A 23824-nucleotide genomic window follows, 5' to 3' on the forward strand; every position below is an offset into this window, starting at 1 on the left:
ATACATTTCTCTGACATTAAATAAACCTTTGAATTCTTTGAATCCTTTGATATTTTAAAGGTATGATGAGGCGGTTAGCTATTGCTTAATGTGATCCTTCTGTAATTCGGCATTTTCACTAATCCAGCACTCCTCAGGTCCCAATGGTGCTGGATTATAGAAGGTCGAACTGTAGTAGGATTGACAGTGTTCTAATTTGTTCTGTATTTCATTTAAATACATATTTTGTTACTCAGTTAAATGGTAGCTTTTTAAAATAAATCTTTTTAGCTATTCCCATGAAACTTTGAGTAATTGGGCAGCCGTTTAATTGGATCAAGATGTACTGGACCTGATGTGTCCCAATTTACTGGAATCCCCTGTACTTCAAAGTCTAGTTTGTTATCATATGCACAAGTACTGTACGTGTATACACACATGTCATGAAAAACTAACTTGACAGCAGCAGGGTAGGCACATAGCATGATATAAGCAGTAGTCATAAGAAAGACATAAATTTTAAAGCTGATCACAAAGCAGCAGAGAAATCATTTGAGCTTGCAAAGCGTTGCAGATGAAAATCTAACACCAGAACAAGTCTACAATGCTGATTGGTTTTTATACCTTACATAAAACCTTAAAGTAAAATACAGATAATGCACTGTAACCTTTCAATCAAAACACGTATCGTAGGTGCAGACTGAAAGCCTGCCGTTGTTTATTGTTGTTTAACAGCTGATTCAGGTATTCTCCCAATGCTGTTGTGTTGCTTTTGTTAGCCTGCACACATTATATTTGCATTGTATTAATGGTATGTAATAACTTTTACTGTTAAGTACATACGTGTGACTGCTTAGCACGTAAATACAGAGTCAGAGTCAGAAATGATGGCAATCCTGAGCTATCTCACTACATGTTCCAAAACAGTCGAAACACTTTCAGCCCCAGGCATTTTGGATAAGGGGTACTCAACCTGTACTGCTATCTTTTGACATAAAGCAAGTTTCAGCATACAACATTTCAGTAATGATCTGAAAAGCTTCCTCAGTTGTTTGAGACAGAATGTGGCAGAGCGTGGGTGGTCTGCCACCTTCCAGTTCCCTCCCTGTGAAAGAAAACCATTGGCCCTGAACTTCCACATGAAGTGAAAGGCAGATACCTGGCCTAAACTCTCCATTGGTGTGACAATTCCCCATTTAGCTGTGACCACTCCACCAAATGTCTGGAGTGGTGCCTGAACCCACAGGCTCCTGGCTAATATTTTTTTTACTGCCTCCACTGATTTGGTGAAGCCAAGACTTCCAAAGTACTGACAGTATGGATCTCCTCATATCCCACTGACGTGAACAATATAGTCCCCTCATGGCTGGCTTTCTCCCTATTTTGTTGCTGGCACGTTCTCCAACAGAGTGGAATATGAAACAAAGCACATAAACCTGAGCTCTAGCCTTGCAGCCCCGAGTGGCATTAACGTTACACTTAGCAGCTATGTGTCAGACCAAATCTGTCTTTTAAAAAAAATAGCATTCATTCTGTGGATTTTAGCTAATACTTTTTAATAATGAGTCATTGACTTTCAAGTATGCTAAGCCTCTCTGTGAGCCTACGCTGCAGACCACACACCCATCCCATCCTCTTTCCCCTGCACTGGTCTCAGAAACCACCTTTGCTACAGTGTGCGGACTGTGGAAATCCCAGAGTATTGTTGTGGTGTGATTAGACTAAGTGCAGAAACCGGTTCGATCGTCATTGTATACAGGAAAAAGACCCTGTTGATTTCAACTCATTGAAGAGCAGTGGAGTTGAGAAAATATGATACCGCTAATCCCAATGATTTGGCCTCCCTCGCCCCATGCTTTCCCTCCCATTTCTTCTTTGTTGGCCTTATCACATGCCGGAATCAAAACAAAACCACATGACATGGAATCTCATAAAGCACCCTCTTCTCATTGTTATGTCAGGCTGGAGGTGCCTTAAAGGCTGATACCACCAGATTCAGGAACAACTCTTTTCCTATAACCACCTGGTTCGTGAACCCTAACTCTACCTCAACAATGGAACACTAGATATCACCTCGTGCATTGACGTATACTTGTCTCTTTTTTTTTGCACTGAAGTTGTGCTTTAGCACAGTTTCTGCTCTCTTTTTTCAGCGCCATGTATAACTTATGTGTAATTAATGTTGTTTATATCTACAGGCTTCTGATGCTACTGCAAGTAATTTTTTCATTGTCCCATGTACTTCACCATGCCTGTGCTCATGAGAATAAACTTGACTTGACCAGTGGGTCAGTTAATGGTGTACAGAATGCAGATCCCAGACCGCAGTCCCAAGTCAGTTCTTTACTGTGGGTCATTTACTGGTGTACAGACTGTGCACTGATGGTTAGGGTGTGTACTGTTGTTCCACTGGCCCGCGTGTAGTTAGTAGCTGCAGCCACCGAGTCTGGTCGGTATCAAGTCACAGCTCGAGAACTAGTTTCTGGGCCGCAGGTCCTTTCAACCGTACCAGAACTGGAGTTGGTGATTAGGTAGTCAGGTCTGGTCCATCGCTCACTCACAACTTGGCAGATCTGTAACCTAACTCCCCATACCCAACTTCTCCCCCATGATTTTGAGTATCAAAAATAAACCAAGCCAGGAGTTGGAACTAACTGGGTCTCAGTTAGTAGGACTGTTGTGAATCTCTGCCACCCTTTGCACGTTGAGCTGTTTTTGTTTTGGCTTCAGTCTTGAGGCAAAGAGGTTTACGTTGTCTGCTAAACTTCCAATCTAACAAAAATAGGCTCTCTCTATTTACCCTTCTGGTTTCAGTTATAATCTCAATCCAATCTGAATTTTGGGGATTATCTTCATATTTATGCATGCAATCCTTTCTCTAACTTAACCCTTTGATTTCAGGTAAAATCTACAAAATAATCATTCTAAGGGTTAAGAGCATAGATTGCATGGATAAATGTGAAGTTAATCCCTGTCTGTGGCATCCAGTGTGAACATAATGCACATCTTAAAATGTAATTTTAATGTAAGTAGTCCAGTGTTCTTAGTGTGATCCAACTAGGCTTCATTTACATGCCCTGCATCCTAAAACTCTATCCTCCCAGTACCAAGGCCATCCTGTCTCCATATGGCACAACTGAATTGAAATCTGTAATGAAAACTTGAACATTGAAAACAATGTTGAAATGTATCAATATGTGCTGAGTTCTCCCCCAACACTCATTGACCAACACACATCGCAGACAAGCTGAAGGAATAATCTCTTAAGCATTTTGAAATCTATATGTAATACTCTTTTTATAAAAGTATATATAATTGGTAGTGAGAATCCTACCTGGTTGACACTGATCTTTCAGCTTGAAGCTTGATCGATCTTGGCCTGTGAGGTGTGGGACACTATTTTCTGTGAGACAGAAGAACCTAAAGGTTTTTGTGTGTGCGTGTGTGTCTCATCTAAAACCCAAATACCCAAATCTTAAGCCCTGCTCTTTTACTCTTTTTTACTTTTTAGTGGTTTTAACTAAATTTGTCTTTGTATTTTCTGTGGTTTGATAACCTGTGCTCATCTGTATCCTGTGGCATTTCTAACAACACATCAATCTGAAAACCACGGCAGGGTAAGGACAGCAGGTTGCTCAGGTGAGATGAACATTGTCCCCCTGGCACACTTGCCTCCTGTTACATTTCAGCAATAGCACCATTCGAATCATTCTGGGCAATACCACTGGGATACCATGGTTCTCACAGGAAACATATATTGCATACGTGTTTTTCTTTATCAGGGCCAGATTCCTTTGACCCTTGAAGGTTCCTTCTGTAACTCTCAGTTGGGGTCCTTCAGGAGAAAGGCTGGACCTCTGATTCACAGTGCTCTGGCCTGAGCCTGGAGTTCTGTGCATTTACTAGCTGAATGCTGTCATAAGCATTCAAGGTCCTTGTAGCCATCCCTTCTTAGTGGTGATGGTTTATAAGGAGCCCTGCCTGCATGCACCAATCACAACCCAGAAATGTCCCAGTGCACTGCAAATCCAATTAAGATGCAAGTATTTTCAAGTACTGATGTAAACATGGCAACTAATTTAAACACTGCAATATCCTGGAAACAACAATGGAAGGTATCTTCAAGCAATGCTTTAAGTGATATTGTTTAAAGATTAAATGTTAACTAGAGCATTGACGAGAAGCGCGTCAACCCTGCTCTTCCAGAAAGCGTCAAGCGTTGCGGGTTTTTCTAGCTCAGAGAACGGTCATGATCCTGGTTTTTCAGTCTCCCTCAGGAAGTGGGTTTTGCTATTGGTTCAAAGAATTCTTTATTTCAAAGATAAACTTTAAATCATCATTTAATAGTAATACAAAAGAGGAAACAGTCCAAAACTTCTACATTTTTCATTAATAGTAGTGTTGACTTTTTCAGACCACAGTACCATTGCTACTTGTGTGGCTCCCTGAGGTGATGTGCCATTTCAGTGTTTGACGTGCTTCCCTACCCAACTCAGCCGTTCCAAGTGTTGAAGAGGAAGGAGCATAGACTGCAGTCCTTCCCCACTGAGCCATTGCTTTGGCTACACAAAGCTTCAGTGCGCGTTTTCCTCCAACCTAGGATGTACCAGATGGTAGCCTGCCCTAATGGACATTTCACGGTGTTGGAAATCCAAGAAGTTTTGGGTTGACCACAGGGTGTTCACAACATGACATCTTAGTTCAGGGAGCTAGTTTATCGCACTGTTCTCACAGCATTTGATATCGATAGTCGTGAGGAGCCTGCCACGGTGTTGTGTAACCACATTTAATTTCAGTTGTAGTCTTTGTGAAATTATACTGCTAGTCATCTGAGTTTAACAGCTTGTGCCAATAATATCACAAAAATAGTACTGTGTAAACTCAGTTATGGTAAAGTAGAATTGAGTTTGCATTAATGGAGACGCAAAACTACTGGGAGTGTGGTAATGCCAAGAGAAACCAACTTTGGGAGAACTTTTATGCAACTTTCATGGCTGTGCTTCAGACTGAAGGGTACGACCCTGTTAATGTGGGCAGGGTTGTGGTGTCTGCATGTGAGCTTGTGAAATATAAAACTGCTTGCTCACGCAAAAGTGTCCAGAAGCTTTGTAGGTGGGTGGGTGGGGGTGGGTATGCTTTGCCTTAGTAAGGAATTCCTTTACAAACAATGAGAAGTTGGAGAGCAACACACAGTCTGCTGGAGGAATGCAGTGGGTTAAACTTCATTGGGGGGGGTGGGGAGGAAATAAATTGTCACCATTTCAGATTGAAACCTTGCACTATGACAACTGCTTGACCCGCTGACTGTCTGTTGCTCTACATTCCTGCATTTGTAGGCTCTTGTCTCCAGTAACAAGTTGTGAGTTGGATTTTACATCGATTGAAGCTTCTTTTTGGCCAACAAATTGGGAGCCAGTTCATTCAAAGAACTGTTTGATGTCCTCCCTGTTAAAATGTATCTTTCTAGAAAGTGGACATTGCCTGTAAAAATGTGTGAAGCAGTCCATTTGACGCCTTTCCACTTCTAGTTCGTGGGCTCACCGTTGTTCGGTATAGGAGTAATGAGGCCCATTGTATCAAGTACTATAGGCAAGAACATAAGAAATAAAAGCAGGAGTTGGCCAACTTGTCCCCGAAACCACGTCTACCACTTACTGAGATCACAGCTGATTCAAACATGGCTTTAGCATCACTTTTTTTTTGCTTTCTTCCCATACCCCTTGACATCTTTGCAGTTCAAATATATTGATCGATTCGTCTTTCACAGCTTCTCAGGGTAGAGAAGACTTGAAATTCACAATCCTTCAAGACCTCTTGCTCAGAAACTGTCTTCTAGTTCATAATAGCTGCACTAGGAGAGTCTACCTGCAACCAATTCTCATTCTTCTACCAAGTCCAATATGAAGGAGATACAGTCCCGATGAGGGGGAAAAGTATTAATTGCTGTGTTTGCTAATCACTCATCAGCTTGAGTTTCCTCTTTCCAAAACTGAATTCCTGCTGAATGTTTAATATTGATTTGTTTCACCTTTACTGTTGGACAGTTTAAAAAAAAAAGATGAGGGGACTTTGGATAGTAGCATTTCATAGTAATGTCATTGTTAAGGAAGTCATTTATGGGCCAACTGAAAGAAGATTGTGACTCTGGAGAATAGATTAGATATAAAGGATTCACAGGTACATATCTAGAATTTCCTATCTAACCATATTGATAATTTAAAAATTTGAAATTCATTTTATTTTAATTCACTACCTTTCATTTTGTTTTCCTTCTTTGCTCGAGGTTCTTGGCGTTCTAGAAAGTCCAATGCTGTTGCATAATAACCTTGGTCACTATCCATTGTTACTGTAATGTATTCAAATGGGGGCTTGTCACATGTCTAGACGAGGATTCTGAGGTGGATGCAAGAAGCCTTTGGTTTTACCACCTAAGGAAATCTTGCTCCTTAAAACAGCCTATGCTGCTGAAAGAGCTTACTTAATGTATAGAAATTATACATTGACCCCGTTTAAAGTCGGCCTATTTTACTAATTGGTTTATGTATTTAGAAATACAGTGCAAAATAGGCCCTTCCGGCCCAATGAATTGTGCAGCCCAGCAACCCTAGCCTAATCATGGTAGAATCTACGATGACCAATTAACCTACTGGACTGTGGGAGGAAACCAGAGCACCTGGAGGAAACGCGCATGGTCACAGGGAGAACGTACAAGCTCCTTACAGACGACGTCTGAATTGAACTCCAAGCTCTGACACCCAAAGCTGTAATAGTCGCGCTAACAGCTCCGCTACCGAAACAAACTCGAAGTCTCGGTCCAAATTGAAATCTTTCATCAGTTTCCTGCAAGCCGTTGCAATTGGATACAAAGGAGCCATTTGACTTGATTTTGAAATAGTCAGCGGGAGCAGTGACATATTTATTTCAGGGAATATAACATGGACACACATCAACACCCAGGCAATGATCAGCTGTCTTACCTGGTCACCCCGGATTGAATGCCTTTCAGGCCATGACCCACACCCACACCACAAGAACGAGAACGCAGAAAGTCCTAGTGGAATGCCTCCATACAGTTAACTAGTGTCTGGTTTTGCACAACTCTCTCAATAGCAGTGGATCAGGAGACCAGATTTGATGCAAGGACAAAGGAAGTTGGTCAAGGTTATGAATAAACTCTTAATTAACTGAAGACCTTGGTCTAAGGATAAGTTAATTTTAAATCAGGGCATTAGTCGTGTTCGGTTTCCCTCCACTTCTTGTAAGTTTTATGACATTCCAATGACCAGCATGACAATTTTTACCCATTTTATGTACCTTGTAGGTTGGCACAGCCAGATATATGGCCCCTGAGGTGCTGGAGTCGCGCATTAATTTGGAGGACATTGAAGCATTTAAGCAGACGGATGTGTACTCGCTGGCACTTGTACTGTGGGAGATAGTATCGCGATGTACAGCTGTTGGCGGTGAGTGGCTTTAAAACTCCTATCGTAAAACCTCAAAGAGACTGGCATTTATAACAAAGATCATGTGTCTCCCTGTGATCTCCCCAAAAAGGAGAAGCTATCATTTGTATCAATAAAGGTTCAGTTGGTGATTCTCTTGGCTCTTTGGTAAAATATGAAATGAGAACCAACACGACTCCCTAGATCAATGTAAACCCTTTTATTATTTCCACCAGTTGAGGAATTTGGTCAGTATATTAATTATCACAGCACTTTTTGCCCCTTTGTTTGGTTAGAAAGACTGAACATTGCATTTCAACAGATACTAATCTAAAACTGCTTTTCCAATGGCAAGTATTTCTTTGAAGCCATGAGTACCATTTTAGAAACATAGAAAATCTTCAGCACATTACAACCATGTAACCTATTCTAGAAGCTGCCTCGAGTTTCTCTACTGCATAGCCCTCTATTTTTCTAAGCTCTATGTACCTATCTAAGAATCTCTTAAAATACCCTATTGCATCCATCTCTACCACCATCGCTGGCAGTGCATTCCACACACCCACCACCCTCTGTGTGGAAAAAGTTGCCTCTGACATCCCTCCGTACCTACCTCCAAGCACCTTAAAACTGTGCCCTCTCGTGTTAGCCATTTCAGCCCTGGGAAAAGACCTTTGGCTATCCACACTATCAATGCCTCTCATCATCTTATACACCTCTATCAGGTCACCTCTCATCCTCCGTCACTCCAAGCAGAAAAGGCCAAGTTCATTCAACCAAGTGTCAGACAACAAGCTTATGCAATCTGTCTGTAAAAGAAGTACTGAGGGCCTATTGGATAATGACTAGAATATGGCTAAACCAAAGTCGGGGAGGGAAGGTGCAATTACTGTTCTGAGTGTGACTTGTTCACCAGACCAATAACTTACTTTTCCTGTGCTGACTGTGCTCTTTTCCAGCCAAGTTCTATTGTTACTTACATTTGTGTACGGTGACAAATGTTATGTTTAATCGCTTTCTAATGCAGTCACAGAATGTACATCTTTATTCCTGCGTATGCAGGATACAGACAGTGTTGGGACGTGGTGAAACTGGAATATTTAAGAATGAGAAAGATGCATTTCAAGGGAAGCTGGAGAGGTTCATGAAGGAAATGGAAGATGGGGTTTGATTGAGCGGTATGGGAAGAAAATTGAGTGGTCCGTCTTTGTGCTGTATGTGGCACTGAAGTGTTAACTGGTTACAAAAGTGTGCAAAAATAGCACTGATTAAATGAAATCTGATGTTGTGTTGGTAGGACGTGGAACAGTATAAGTCTTTCAGCCCATGATGTTGTGTTGATCTATAAACCTACTCCACAGTGAATCCATCCCCTCCATCCTATATTGCTCAGAACCATCCATTTTTTCTTTCACTCATGTGTCTATCAAAGAGTCTCTTAAATGTCCCGAATGTATTAGCCTCAATCACCACCTCCAGCAGTCACTCTAGGTACCTGCCATGCTCCCTGTGTACTATTTTTTTAAAAAATCTACCTGTGACATCTTCCTAAACTTTCCTCCACTCAACTTAAGAAGATGTCTTCTTGTATTGGCCGTTGCTGTCCCGGGAAAAGAGTATTGACTATCCACTCTGTTTATGCCACTTCTAATCTTTTACATCTCTATCAAGTCACCTCTCATCCTCCATTCCGAAAGGGGGAAAAAGCCTTGGCTCGCTCAACCTCTCCACACAAGACACGTTCTCCAATCCAGGCAGCATCCTCGCAAATCTCCTCTGTGTCCCCTCTAATGCTTCCACACCCTTCCTGAGGCAGCCAGAACTGGATGTGGTGTTGTGAAAAATTCAGGGATAAGGCTCTGGTGTCAAGAAAGCTGCTTCTGAGCAACAAATGTCAGTGGCCCGCTGTCTTAAATCGATGCTACCTTGTAAATGGAGGCGCTGACACTGCACAGAGCAAAGGCTGAAGCTATTGTTAAGTGGGGGCTCTCAGTGACTAGCCGTGACGGAACTGGAACTCTCTGCTTGGCACTGCGTTTTCACTGCTGTTTACTCAGACACTGAACGTTAGAAATCTCTTACCAGGGCCACCCACTATCATGAGTTAAGATCTCCCCTTAATCCATTTGTTCAAGTTGAATGGATTTTATTAACTGGATCTGCCTGAGGGCATTTTCCCTTTTTTAAAAAAAATATTTCTTTTTTTTACCAGATTACCATGTAGTTATCAGTCAACAAAATGTGTGCTTGTGTTTCAGTATTACACCACCTACTAAATTACATTGCAGATTATAGGTAGCTTGTGCCTACGGCTATATGGAACCAAAGGACACTTTATAACAGAAACAATTATGCTGCTAGTATTGAATCAAAATTGCCTTGATTCCAGGACTATCTCCTACAAGCAACAATAAAAAAAACATGCACACACACACACAACGTCTGTTTCCTGTAGTTCTGGCATTGCAGCAAATAAACTTCCGTTCCTGTGATGTCTTTCTCCCTGCTGTCTTATCAACCAATCTAGTTTCAGACGCACCCGTCTGGGACATGTCCAGACATGGGGTCGGTCACTGCAATCATTTTCTTTGGTGGTTTTTTAAACTTTTCAACATTTGATTTTTTTTTCAACATGAGGCAGTTTTAAATTGCTTATTAAATGTGTTTTTTTTTACACACACTGCTGCGTTTTATTTTTGAAACACCAGTTGGTCCTAATAAGGAGCAAGGTGGTGTTGGCAACATGACAAGGAAAGGAGTGACTTGTCAGAATATCTGTGCACTTAACCATTTTTGTCACTTGAGTAACTACTAGCCTGGTTTTAACAGTTCACAACATTGTGTTCAGATCCCTCCATGCAGTTGCTTCTTGCTGCCTCTATAACCTACGGCCCTCCAAGATCCTGGCGAAGGATCTCTACCCAAAAATATCCACGCTTTGTTCCCCTTCATAGATGCTGCCTGCCCTGCTGAGTTCCTCCGGCATTTTGTGTGTGTTGCTCTGCGTCCGTAGAATCTCTTGTGTTCGTGATTTTTTTGCCTCCTGCGGTCTTTGTGATCCTTCAATTCCACATACTGTGCTTGCGTGTTTCGTATTGCTCTGTCTGGGCAACCGTGCCTTCAGTCACCCAGACTGCGGAGTTCTACGCCTGTTCGGGTCATGGGAATTTGGCCTTTCAGATTTTATTTTGTGGGGAAGGGAGGGGGGGAGTGAAGAAAATAAACAAATATAAAGCATATATAGAGAACAAAACTAATTTACCAAAGGTGATGATCGCAGGCTGCCAATTCACAGTGGGAGGCCACTTAAGGGATTCACTTTGATAACTGTTAGGTCGGCTTTTTCAATTCATCTGTAAAATACTTGTATGCTACATTATCAGACAATTTAACGCCCACTTCAGGTTCGTGAAAACAATAACTCTTTCGCTTCTGCCTACAATATGGTCAGATTTCCTTTGCCTGAGGACTGCGCCACCTAGGGCATTACTGTTGGAGAGATTACCACCCTTATGGACATCCAAAGAGGGGATAAAGGGTTTGTTGTATGGAAAAATGTGGAGTGCACTGTAATCTCTGCAGTTTTCTGGCTAAGGATTTCTACCTGACTTTCTTCCTTAAAAACTACTTTGAACGTACCTTTCAAGCTTTGTTATGAAGTTGTTTGATGGCTCTCCTGTGCACTACTGTGGGAGAAGTCACTACATTGTAAACCGTGAATAAAAGGGAGTTATTATTGCCGCAGGTTGGTAGTGCTCTCAGAAACAGATAAGCCGAATTATTTCCATGGGTTTATTTAAGAGTAACACTTTAACACTTATAAGTAACACTTTAGCCCTTTGGATTCTATAGCAGCAAGATAGCCCTTCCATGACAGTATGTAAACAAGTTTTTTTTAAAAAGAGAGGATGGCCTATAATGATAAGATCGTCCTTTAATGCAATTACTAAGGATATTGGCATAGATGACAAATTCCTGTTCATAACCTGATAACACTGTCTTCTGTTTATCAGTATACACAGGAAGACAGATGCTTCAAAATATCTTTAAATCTTAAAAAAACACACACACACTTTAAAATAATTACAGGAAAAAAATATTAGAACTCTTCCTCCTCTTGAACCTCTGTTGAACACCAGCAAAAATAGATTGTAGAATTTAACTGGTAAGTGTATTCTATTTGAGTGCTAGGTCCTCAACCAACCCTCTGTATCTGCTTTTTTAACTTCGTCCTTCCATTTTCTGTAGTCATCCAAACTTACTCTATTTTTGAATGTTTGATACAAGCTCCCCTTACTTTGCTTTACCCTGTTATATTTCTCCATCCTCAACATCCACGGTCTAAAACTGGAAGATTCCTCCAACTCCTTTCCTGTTTTGCAATGTGATTAGTTGGAATTTCATCCACTACCCTTAAATGGATTCATTTATTTTAAATCCTAATTCAGCCTGTTAATATTTCTCCAATTTGAGCCTTAACTCCTGGTCTGCATTTGCATGCAATAAGCCCTAGAGGGTGGGTTTGGAAGAGCATAGACCTCTAGGGGGTTTGTAAGGCTCTAGAAACTAGACAGACGAGGTGGAAAATGCCAAAGAGATTTGACCAAGGATGGTCTTTTTCAAATTGAGACTTTTGGTGAAACGAGTAAAACGTATGTCGGCAGCACAGAGTTAGGAACAAGTAGGATTTAGAGAGCATTAAAATACAATCAGCAATTTGAGCAAGCCTTGCTGGTATGACGAACAGTGTGTTTCAAGTTTGCGTCCGTGTAGGATGACTCTCTTGACGTTCTGTAGTTACAGGGAGAACTCAGGAGAATGAGGTTACGAGGGGTAATAAGTCAGCCATGGTTGAATGGTGGAGAAGGCTTGATGGGCCAGTAGCCTTCTGCTCCTGTATCTTCTGATCCACGGGTCTCTTGTGTCCTGTTCTGAAGACGTTCGGGTCGTATTATTGAGTCGTGCGTCATTTGTTTTGTGCCTTGCCTGTTGGTTTACCAGAAGGACGTCTCCATTTCCAGCCATCTCTCGTACTGTGGGAGATCTGCCCTGTGAGATCTCTTATATCAGTTTTGCTCTGCTAGCTTTTCCTTTTGTGCTATGTTTGTTTTGTCATTGGTATCAGTTAAATGCAGCACGTTTTCTGTTGCCTCTTTAACCCATGATGGTCCTCACTGAATCCAGAGTTGTGTGGTAAAGAACATGGAAATCTACAGCACATTACAGGCCCTTCGGCCCACGATGTTGTGCTGACCATGTAAACTACTCTAGAAGCTGCCTAGAAGTTCCTTACCGCATAGCCCTCTATTTTTCTAAGCTCCATGTACCTATCTAAGAGTCTCTTAAAAGACCCAATTGTATCCACCTCCACCAATTACCAGCAGTGCATTCCACGCACCGACCGCTCTCTGTATGGAAAAACTTAACCCTGACATCCCCCTGTACCTACTTCCAAGCACCTTAAAACTACACTCCCCCATGTTAGCCATTTCAACCCTGGGAAAAGGCCTCTGACTATCCACACGATCAATGCCTCTCATCATCTTGTACACCTCTGTCAGGTCACCTCTCCTCCTTCATCGCTCCAAGGAGAAGTTCAACCTATTCTCATAAGGCACGCTCTCCAATCCAGGCAACATCCTTGTAAATCTCTGCACTCTCTCTCTCTATAGCATCCACATCCTTCCTGTAATGAGGTGACCAGAGGATTTTAAGGAACAGACACAAAATGCTGGAGGAACTCAGCAGGCCAGGCAGCATCTCTGGAAAAGAGTATTGTTGACATTTCAGGCCGAAACCCTTCGGCAGAACTGGGAAGGAAAAGCTGAGGAGTAGATTTAAAAGGTGGGGGGAGGGGAGAGGTCACAAGGTGATAGGAGAAACCTGGAGGTGGGGGGGGGGGTAGGGATGAAGTAAAGAGCTTAGAAGTTGATGGGTGAAAGAGACAGAAGGCCATGGAAGAAAGAAGAGGGGGGAGGGTGTCGATGGGCGGGCATGGAGATGAGGTGAGAGGGGGAAAAGGGAATGGGAAATGTTGAGGAGAAGGGGTGTGGGGGTCCATTACCAGATTTTAAGGAGGTTGTTTTCTATAAATTCCAAAACAAATGCTCATTAATGCACGATTCCTATTTCTCACTGAACCAGCCTTCAACAAAATAGTTGTGACTTCAATTGCTCCCGGATCTTTGGCCTGGTATGTTATTAATATTCAGCAGGAGGCCCGAGAGTTCCAGAAACAAACTGCAGGAACTTCATGGTCGTGAGTTCACATTTAGTCAGGTGGAGTGCTGGTGGGGGGCAAAGGGAGAGGAGGTTGATAGGGAGGGGTCTGAGTTCTATCCACTTGCTTTCCCTAAGAAAAGGACTGTAATATTTTAACACCCGTCTATTACTGGTTGAACGATGAATTAGTGGGTTTATTGTGTGTATATACTGGATTGACTTTCTATCTACTTGGGCTTGGGATACATATTTATTAACTTGCTTCCTGTCTTATGAAAGAACACCAAGACCCTGACCGGTTAATGATATTTGGAACTTTGGGGAAAGTGGCAAAGGCTTTTCCCAATTCTAGATTCGCTTGAGCTCCCAGTAGTTCATAACCAATCTCTAAACATATACCAAGGTGTCTCTGCCAATACCTTGGGCCAGAGAAATGGTGTGGGAGGCCTGTGATATATAGCAGGCCCCTCTGCTGGAATGCAGCGGATGGTTAACAAAATATCCTGCAGATAAAATCGCTCTCTGCGGCAGATCTTCTCCTTGCCCTTTAACTGTGCCAGTCACCAGCTTCCAGGCCTCCACAGGAACAGAGTTGCGCGAGAGTGAGGCTGTTCGGTAAACCTGCCCAAAGTGCAGCACATGCAGCCTTACTGTCTGCTTTGGCCAAAATACAGCTGGGAGTTTAACACAGTCGTGGAGGGCAGACTTGTAGGGTTTTGCGGGCAAAATGGGGAGCGAGTCATTGAGAAGCTCTTTCAAGTATCTAGCACTGGCATGATGGGCCGAATAGCCACTGACTGTGCTGTTTGATTCTTTGGGGGTAAAGTATATATCAGTCTTGTGCTTTGGGAGGCGCTTCTTCAGAGTGGATTTAAAGTGGGTGAGGTAAGGGAGTTTAATCCTCTGCTGACCTCTGGCAGGAAGGGGTGGGGATGGGATGGGGGTGCAGGTCAGCACTGATGGTCCAAAACAGGAGAGTTCTGCACCCAAGAAAGCTCTGTCTCTGTAGTTTTCCTTAACACACGCAATAGTGTTAGGTCCTTAAATCAGTTCCTTTACTAAAATCAAACTTTACGAGTCCAAGTGTGCCCTACCCATTCATCACATCAGTACAGAGCTAAAAGATGTTTCCCTTTTTAATGTTCCATGTCATTTTTTTGCGCTCATTCCACGCAGCCAAAGCCAATAGCTATATCTTGAAGATCACACAGCAAATGCTTCCCATGTAATCCCCTGGGTCGGCAGCAGTGTCCTTGGGAAAAGGGAGTGGAAACTGGGCCAGATCGGAGGGAGTTTACGGGAAATGGCAGCAGTCTGGGCAATCTATCTCAGCTGTTTCCTCTGGATGGAATAGTTGGAAATTACTCATCTTAATCGAGTAGAGCTAATATCGCAGTCACGAGTTGGTGACGGCCAGATTAGTGGAGCTGATGTGACCTGGAGCGCACTCTGGAGCAGAAGGTAGAGCCGTTGCCTTTTGGCTCCAGTGAGCTGAGCTCAGTCCTGCCCTCTCTGCCTGCCTGCTGGGCATTTACTTTTTCTCCCCGTGACATTGTATTCCCCCCCCCCCACCCCCCGGTGCTCCGGTTTCCTTGCCCCATGCCTGAGACGGGGGTTGATAGATTAATTGGCCACTGCAAATTGCCTGTAGTAGGTGGATAAGGGGAAGAATCTGTCAGACGCTGATGGGAATGGAGTAAGAATGGGTTATATGGAAAACTAAAGGGGGGATGGGATCACATCATGATTCAGTATAAGACTCGATAGGCCTAAATGACCTCATTTTGTTTTGTAAGGAAATATGTAAAATGTGCAATTGTTCCCTATGGACTTCGTTTCAGTTGAAAGCTAACTGTGCTGTGAAAGGAACATCATTATATAAAGTTGCACAACTTATTGAACTGGCAGCGGGGAAAGCGATTTCCCAACCCATGATTCATGGACCCTTTGAGCATCCCAGCTTTGGAAATGGTAGTAGCTGGGCGAGGCAATTCAGTCAGACAGTCTGCTCCACCATACTGTCAGATCAAGGTTGAAGCTTCACCCCGGCTTAACTTGGCACCCCTTGACCTGGATGCAGTGATAAGACCAAACATTGGCCTAATTCTGCTCCTTTCAGCCCACTGGGTCTGCTCTGCCATTCCATCATGGCTGAACCTGGATCCCACTCAACCCCATACATCTGCCATCTTGAGATATCCTTTGATGCCCTGACCGATCAGGAAACAATCAGCTTCTGCTTTAAATATACCCACGGACTTGGCCTCCACCGCAGTCTGTGGTAGAGCATTCCACAGATTCACTACTCTCTGGCTAAAAGAATTCCTCCTTACCTCTGTTCCACAAGGTTGCCCCTCAATTTTTGAAGCTGTGCCCTCTAGTTCTGGATACCCCCACATTAGGAAACATCCTGTCCACATCCACCCTATCTAGTCCTTTCAACATTCGGTAAGTTTTAATGAGATCCCCACACATTCTTCTAAATTCCAATGAGTACAAGCCCAAAGCTGCCGAACGCGCCTCATATGTTAACCCCTTCATTCCCAGAATCATCCTCATGAACCTCCTCTGGACTCTCTCCAATGACAATACATCCCTTCTGAGATATGGGGCCTAAAACTGTTGACAATACTCCAAGTGCAGCCTGACTGTTGTCTTATAAAGCCTCAGAATTATCTCCTTGTTTTTATATTCTATTCCCCTTGAAATACGAGGGGTGATTGATAAGTTCGTGGCCTAAGGTAGAAGGAGCCAATTTTAGAAAACCTAGCACATTTATTTTTCAACGTAGTCTCCTCCTACATTTACACACTTAGTCCAGTGGTCGTGGAGCATATGGATTTTGGACCTCCAGAAAGTGTCCACAGTAGGGGTGATTGATAAGTTATACAGCTATATATTGTGAGTTATACAGCTTTCGTTACATGCACTTGCAGTTCAACTCTTTGAGTTATTATGCAGGAAGTTTGAAGTTAATAACTCAACAGGGGTGATTGATAAGTTTGTGGCCTAAGGTAGAAGGAAATGAGTTATTAACTCATGAGAGGCCCCTTATCAAAAGCCTTCTGAAAATCCAAGGAAGTGACATCCACTGCCTCTCCTTTGTCCACGCTGCTTGTTATTTCCTCAAAGAACTCTAGCAGATTTGTCAGTCAAGACTTCCCTTTACAGAAACCATGCTGACTTTGACTTATTTTATCATTAGTCTCCAAGTACCCCGTAACTTCATCCTTAATAATGGACTCCAACACTTTCCCAACCACTGAGGTTAGGCTAAATAATCTCAGGCTATAACTTCCTTCATTTTGCCTTCCTCCCTTCTTAAAGAGTGGAGTGACATTTGCAATCTTCCAGTCCTCTGGGACCATGCCAGAATCAAGTGATTCTTGAAAGATCATGACCAATGCATCTGTTATCTCTTCAGCAAACTCCTTCAGGACTCTGGGATGTAATCCATCTGGTCCAGGTGACTTACCCACCTCAAGACCTTTCAGTTTGCCTTGAACTTTTTCCTTTGTAATAGCAATGGCACTCACTCCTGCTCCCTGGCACTCACAGACCTCTGGCACACTGCTTGTGTCTTCCACAGTGAAGACAGATGCAAAGTACCCATTAAGTTCATCTGCCATTTCTTTGTCCCCCATTACTACCTCACCAACATTATTTTCTGGTGGCCCAATATCAACTCTCACCTCCTTTTTACTCGTTATATAACTAGAAAATCTGTTAGTATCCTGCTTTATACTACTGGCTAGTTTGCCCTCATGTTTTATCTCTTCCCCTATGGCTTTCTTAGTTGCCATTTGTTGGATTTTAAAAGCTTCCCAATCATCCAACATTCCACTCACTTTTGCTACCTTATATGCCCTTTCCTTGGCTTTTATGCAGTCCTTAACTTCCTCTGCCAGCCACGGTTGCCTACCCCTGCCATTTGAGAACTTCTTCCTCTGTGGGCCGTATCTATCCTGCACTTTGTGAACTATTCCCAGAAACTTCAGACACCTCTGCTCTGCCGTCATCCCCGCCAGTATCCTCCAATTCACATGGGCAAGCTCCTCTCTCGTGCCTCTGTAATTCCCTGTATTCCATTGCGATACTGTTACATGTGACTTGTGCTTCTCCCTCTCAAACTGCAGTATGATTTAAATCATATTATAATCACTGTCCCCTAAGGGTTCCTTTACATTAAGCTCCCTAATAAGACCTGGGTTATTACACAACACCCAGTCTAAGATGGCCTTTCCCCGAGTTGGTTCAAGCACAAGCTGCTCTAAAAAGCCGCCTTGTAGGCATTCAACAAATTCCCTTCCTTGCAGTCCGACACCAACCTGATTTTCCCAATCCCCTTGCATATTGAAGTCCCCCCCCCCGTTAAAATTGTGTCATTACCTTTATTACATGCCTTTTCGAGCTCCCTTTGCAATTTCAACCCCACATCTTGGGTACTATTTGGAGGCCTATATGTGATACCCATAATGGTTTTTTTTTTACCCTTGCAGTTTCTTAACGCCACCAACAAAGATTCAATATTCAGCCCGAAACTTCTTGTATTATTTATTTCTAAAGATGTAATTCCATCTCTTACCAACAGAGCCACACCACCACCTATGCCTTCCTGCCTGTCCTTTCGATAGAAAGTATATCCTTTGATGTTAAGCTCCCAACTATGGATTTCTTTCAGCCACGACTCAGTGATGCCCACAACATCATACCGACCAATCTCTAATTACGCCACGGGTTCGTCCACCTTATTCCGAATGCAGCGCCATTCCATTAGCTGTGTCCATCGAAGATCTTCTCTGGCTCTACCTGCTCTGCTCCAGTCATCCCTGCCATACATAACTTGTTGGAGGAGAGGGGGCCAGACAACAACCTCCCTTCCTGATTCTGCATCGAAATGGACTTGATGGTATTTCAAAATAAAGTACCACCGCCAGACAAAAATGATTACCTGTTTCCACCTTCATCTGTTGTTCAAAGTTGTAAACATTTCTTTTCCTGCAGAAGTGAAAGATTACGAGCCAGCCTTCGGTTCCAAAGTCCGGGAGCATCCGTGTGTGGAAAGCATGAAAGATGTTGTTCTCAGGGATCGGGGCAGGCCGGAGATCCCCAACAGCTGGCTTAATCACCAGGTACCCAAAACTGTTGATGTGATGAGTAAATGATCTATTAGTCAGTGGTTAATCTGCTTTTAATATTTGTGTCTACAAAGAAATGCATTCACAAAACAAGATGGTCCATTTCAGCCCCTGCACCTTTACTAGAACAGTGACTCAGGCTGGGTTAGATAAGGACTTCAGTACCAATGGAAACTGAAAAGCAAGTGGCAGAGCGATTTGACAGCCAGACTCGGCAACAAAACCTCTTTCCACACACCTTTGCTCGGAGATGTAGCTGGTCGTGGGGTTATGCTCTCATAAGGTTCTGGGCTTGTCTAACTTCAGGGCCTTATGACCGATCGCTTAAGTGCAGTATGGAGAGACTGTTTCACTGTCAGAGGTGCCGAGATGACATCCCAGCTACCATCCAGGGTGAGAGAAAACGTTTGGCCCCACTTGGAGAAGATCGAGGAGCCCCCCGATCCTCTGGATGGTATTTATCCGTCAGCTCCCCTCCCAAAAACAAATTTCCTGATCATGTCTTCTCGCTGGTGGTTCTTAGCTGTGTATAAATTGACTATCTGACTGAATCCCAGAAGCCAGCACAATTTTTTTTTAAAAATCACATTGGTGGTAAACCACTTGGGAGGTTTCTGAGCCTGTATAAAGGCGAAAAGACTTTATTCTGTGATAATACTTCTTCAGAGTCAAAAGGTTAGAGTGTTTTACAAGACCTAGAGATGGGAAAGTTTATAAGATCATAAGACATAGGAGCAGAATTAGACTATGTGGTCCATCAAATCTGCTGCACCATTCAATCATGGCCGATTCTCCTTTTCCTCTCCTCAGCCCCACTCTCCAGCCTTCTCCCCGTAACCTTTGATGTCATGTCCAATCAAGAACTTAACAAGCTCTGCCTAAAAAACACCCAATGACTTGGCCTCCACAGCTGCCTGTGGTAACAAATTCCATAAATTCGTCACCCTCTGGCTAAAGAAATTTCTCCGCATCTCTGCTTTAAATGGACACTTGTGTATCCTGAAGCCGTGCCCTCTTGTCCTAGACTCCTCCACCATGGAAAACATCCTTTTCACATCTACTCTGTCTAGGCCTTACAACATTTGAAATGTTTAAGTGAGATCTACCCTCATCCTTCCAAATTCCAGCGGGTACAGACCCAGATCCACCAAACGTTCCTCATATGATAACCCTTTCATTCCCGGAATCATCCTTGTGACCCTCCCCTGAACCCTCTCCAATGCCAGCTCATCTCTTCCTGGATGAGGAGCCCAAACTGTTCACAATACCCAAGGTGAGGCCTCACCACTGCCTTGTTACGCCTCAGCGTCACATCCCTGCCCTTGTATTCAAGACCTCTTGCAATGAATGCAAAGTTTGCATTTACCTTCCTTACCACTGACTCAACCTGCAAGCTAGCCTTCTGTGTGTTCTGCACAAGGACTCCAAGGTCCCTATGCATCTCAGATTTTTGGATTTTCTCCCCATTTAGAAAATAGTCTGCACATTTATTTCTAATGCCAAATTTTCCAACATTGTGCTTCATACAGTACTTATGTGAAAGCTCTCTCTCTCTCTCTCTGTTGATACTGTGGTGCAGTGGTTAGTGCTATTACTTGCATTTCCAGGGACCCAAGTTCAATTATAACCTTGAGCACTATCTGCGTGAAGCTTTCAGGCACCATCCTTGACTGCAGTGAACCCTCCAGGTCCTTGGGGCTCCTCAATCATCCCAAAGTGTGCTAACTGCTTAGTGGGCCACTAAAGATCCTCTTTTGGTATAGCTAAGTGGGCTTGAAGCCAGAAGTAAACATAGAAACATAGAAAACCTACAGCACAATACAGGCCTTTCGGCCTACAAAGCTGTGCCGAGCATGTTCTTACCATAGAACTACCTAGGGTTACCCATAGCCCTCTACTTTTCTAAACTCCATGTATCCGTCCAGGAGTCTCTTAAAAGACCCTATCGTTTCCGCCTCCACCACCGTTGCTGGTAGCCCATTCCACGCACTCACCACTCTCTGCATTTTTAAAAAAAAACAATTACCCCTGACATCTCCTCTGTACCTACTTCCAAGCACCTTAAAACTGTGCCCTCATGTGCTAGCCATTTCAGCCCTGGGAAAAAGCCTCTGACTATCCACATGATCAATGCCTCTCATTATCTTGGACACCTCTATCAGGTCACCTCTCATCCTCCATCACTCCAAGGAGAAAAGGCCGAGTTCACTCAACCTATCCTCATAAAGCAACATCCTTGTAAATTTCCTCTGCATGCTTTCTATGGTTTCCATGTCCTTCCTGTAGTTTTCCTTAATCCTGTCCACCAAGACCTTGTCATGGCTCCTTCTGGCTCTCTTAATTTCATTCTTAAACTCCTTCTTGCTGTCCTTATAATATTCTAGATCTCTATCAGTAACTAGTTTTTTTGAACCTTTTGTAAGCTCTTCTTTTCTTCTTGACTAGATTTACAACAGCCCTTGTACACCACGGTTCCTGTACCCTACCATCCTTTCCCTGTCTCATTGGAACATATCCACGCAAAACCCCACGCAAATATCCCCTGAGCATTTTCCACATTTCTTCTGTACATTCCCTGAGAACATCTGTTCCCAATTTATGCTTCCAAGTTCCTGCCTGATAGCCTCATATTTCCCCTTACTCCAATTAGTTTCCCTAACTTGTCTGTTCCTATCCCTCTCCAATGCTATGGTAAAGGAGGTAGAATTCTGATCACTATCTCCAAAATGCTCTCTCACTGAGAGACCTGACACCTGACCAGGTTCATTTCCCAATACCAGATCAAGTACAGCCTCTCCTCTTGTAGGCTTAACTACATATTGTGTCAAGAAACCTTACTGAACACACCTAACAAACTCCACCCCATCTAAACCCCTTGGTCTAGGGAGATGCCAATCAATATTTGGGAAGTTAAAATCTCCCACCACAACAACGCTGTTATTATTACTCCTTTCCAGAATCTGTCTCCCTATCTGCTCCTCGACGTCCCTGCTACTATTGGGTAGTCTATAACAAACACCCAGTCGAGTTATTGACCCCTTCCTATTCCTAACTTCCACCCAAGGTACTCTGTAGACAACCCCTCCATGACTTCCTCCTTTTCTGCAGCCATGACACTATCTCTGATCAACAGTGCCATGCCCCCACCTCTTTTGCCTCCCTCCCCGTCCTTTCTGAAACATCTAAACCCTGGCACTTGAAGTAGCCATTACTGCCCCGGTGCTATCCAAGTCTCTGTAATGGCCACAGTATCATAGCTCCAAGTACTGATCCATGCTTAAAGCTCATTCGCTTTGTTCATAATACTCCTTGCATTAAAATAGACACATCTCAAACCATTGGTTGGAACACGTCCCTTCTCTATCATCTGCCTTTCCTCCCTCTCGCACTGTCTCCAAGCTTTCTCTATCCGTGAGCTAACTGCCCCTTCCTCCCATCACTTCAGTTTGGTTCCCACCCCCCAGAAATTCTAGTTTAAACTCTCCCCAATAGCCTTTGTAAACCTCCCCGCCATGATATTGGTCCCCCTCAGATTCAAGTGCAACCTGTCCTTTTTGCGCAGGTCACACCTGCCCCAGAAGAGGTCCCAATGATCCAGAAATCTGAATCCCTGACCCCTGCTCCAATCCCTCAGCCACGCATTTATCCTCCACCTCATTCTATTCCTATACTCACTGTCACGTGGCACAGGCAGTAATCCCGAGATTACTACCTTTTGAGGTCCAGCTTCTCAGCTTCCTTCCTAATTCACTGTAGTCTGCTTTCAGGACCTTCTCCCTTTTCCGACCTATGTCATTGGTACCAATATGTACCACGACCTCTGGCTGTTCTCCATCCCACTTCAAGATATCGTGGACGCGATCAGAAACATCCTGGACCCTGGCACCTGGGAGGCAAACTACCATCCGTGTTTCTTTCCTGCATCCACAGAATCGCCTGTCTGACCCTCTAACTATAGAGTCCCCCATCACTGCTGCCATCCTCTTCCTTTCCCAACTTTTCTGAGTAAGTAGATGGGCAAGTGACAGAGAATAATTTGCAGATTACTGGGGGGGGTGGGAGGACTGGGATAATGGGACTGCCAGGAATGCTCTACTGGGAGCTGGTCTTATAAATATTTCCTGAACATAGGACATAGAAATTCACGGCCCAATTAAGGCCCTTCGGCCCACAATGTTGTGCTGACCATGTAACCTACTCTAGAAACTGCCTAGAATTTCCCTAGCGCATAGCCCTCTATTTTTCTAAGCTCCACGTACCTATCTAAGAGGCTCCTAAAAGACCCTATCATATCCGCTTTCACCACTGCTGCCAGCAGCCCATTGCACGCACCTACCACTCTCTGTGTGGAAAAACTTACCCCTGACGTCCCTTCGGCACCTATTTCCAAGCATCTTAAAACTATGCTCCCTCGTGTTAGCCATTTTAGCCCTGGGAAAAAGCCTTTGGCTATCCACATGATCAATGCCTCTCATCATCTTATACACCTCTGTCAGGTCACCAATCATCCTCCATCGCTCCAAGGAGAAAAGGCCGAGTTCTCTCAACCTATTCTCATAAGGCATGCTCCCCAATCCAGGCAACATCCTTGTAAATCTCCTCTGCACTCTCTCTCTATAGTATCCACATCCTTCCTGTAGTGAGGTGACCAGAACTGAACACAGCCAACCAGAACTGGACACAGTACACAATGAACATAATGACATTAACATGAGGGGTAATTGTCTGCTGCATTAATGAGAATAGACAGCTGTTATCGTTGGGCACCTGTCCTGCTGATCACTAAAGAGGTGAAAGTCTCTCTCTAGTTACTTCAGTTTCTTACAGCCATTCAAGATGTCGAGCATAGGCCCATGAGGCAGCTGTGGTATAAATGAAACTTGCTGTGGATTTCTTCGCGAAAGTCATTGACCAAATGCTTCACCCTGCCTATTAGAATGCCAAAACGAAACCTCGGAGGAAGCTAGTTTGAGAAATAGTTTTTGATGCAAAGTAACTGGTGGTTACATGTGGTTACATGAGTTTTCATTGGAGCCAGTATAT

General features: G+C 43.5%; 1 protein-coding gene across 2 annotated transcripts in view; it reads left to right on the forward strand.

The window, feature by feature from the left end:
• The window catches only part of tgfbr2b (transforming growth factor beta receptor 2b), a 76106-nt gene that overhangs the window by 50890 nt on the left and 1392 nt on the right, over window positions 1-23824 (forward strand). The window contains exons 5-7 of one of the 2 annotated variants that reach the window (XR_011889748.1): window positions 7301-7442; window positions 18648-18775; window positions 22549-22786. Coding sequence is in view for 1 of the 2 variants with exons in the window: in XM_072283530.1 (XP_072139631.1) it covers window positions 7301-7442; window positions 18648-18775 (270 nt within the window). In the remaining variant the exon portion in view is untranslated. The remainder of the gene's footprint in view (window positions 1-7300; window positions 7443-18647; window positions 18776-22548; window positions 22787-23824) is intronic. The other variant, XM_072283530.1, reaches the window with a different exon arrangement.

Source organism: Mobula birostris, chromosome 19, assembly GCF_030028105.1.
Source record: "Mobula birostris isolate sMobBir1 chromosome 19, sMobBir1.hap1, whole genome shotgun sequence".
Lineage (NCBI taxonomy): Eukaryota > Metazoa > Chordata > Chondrichthyes > Myliobatiformes > Myliobatidae > Mobula > Mobula birostris.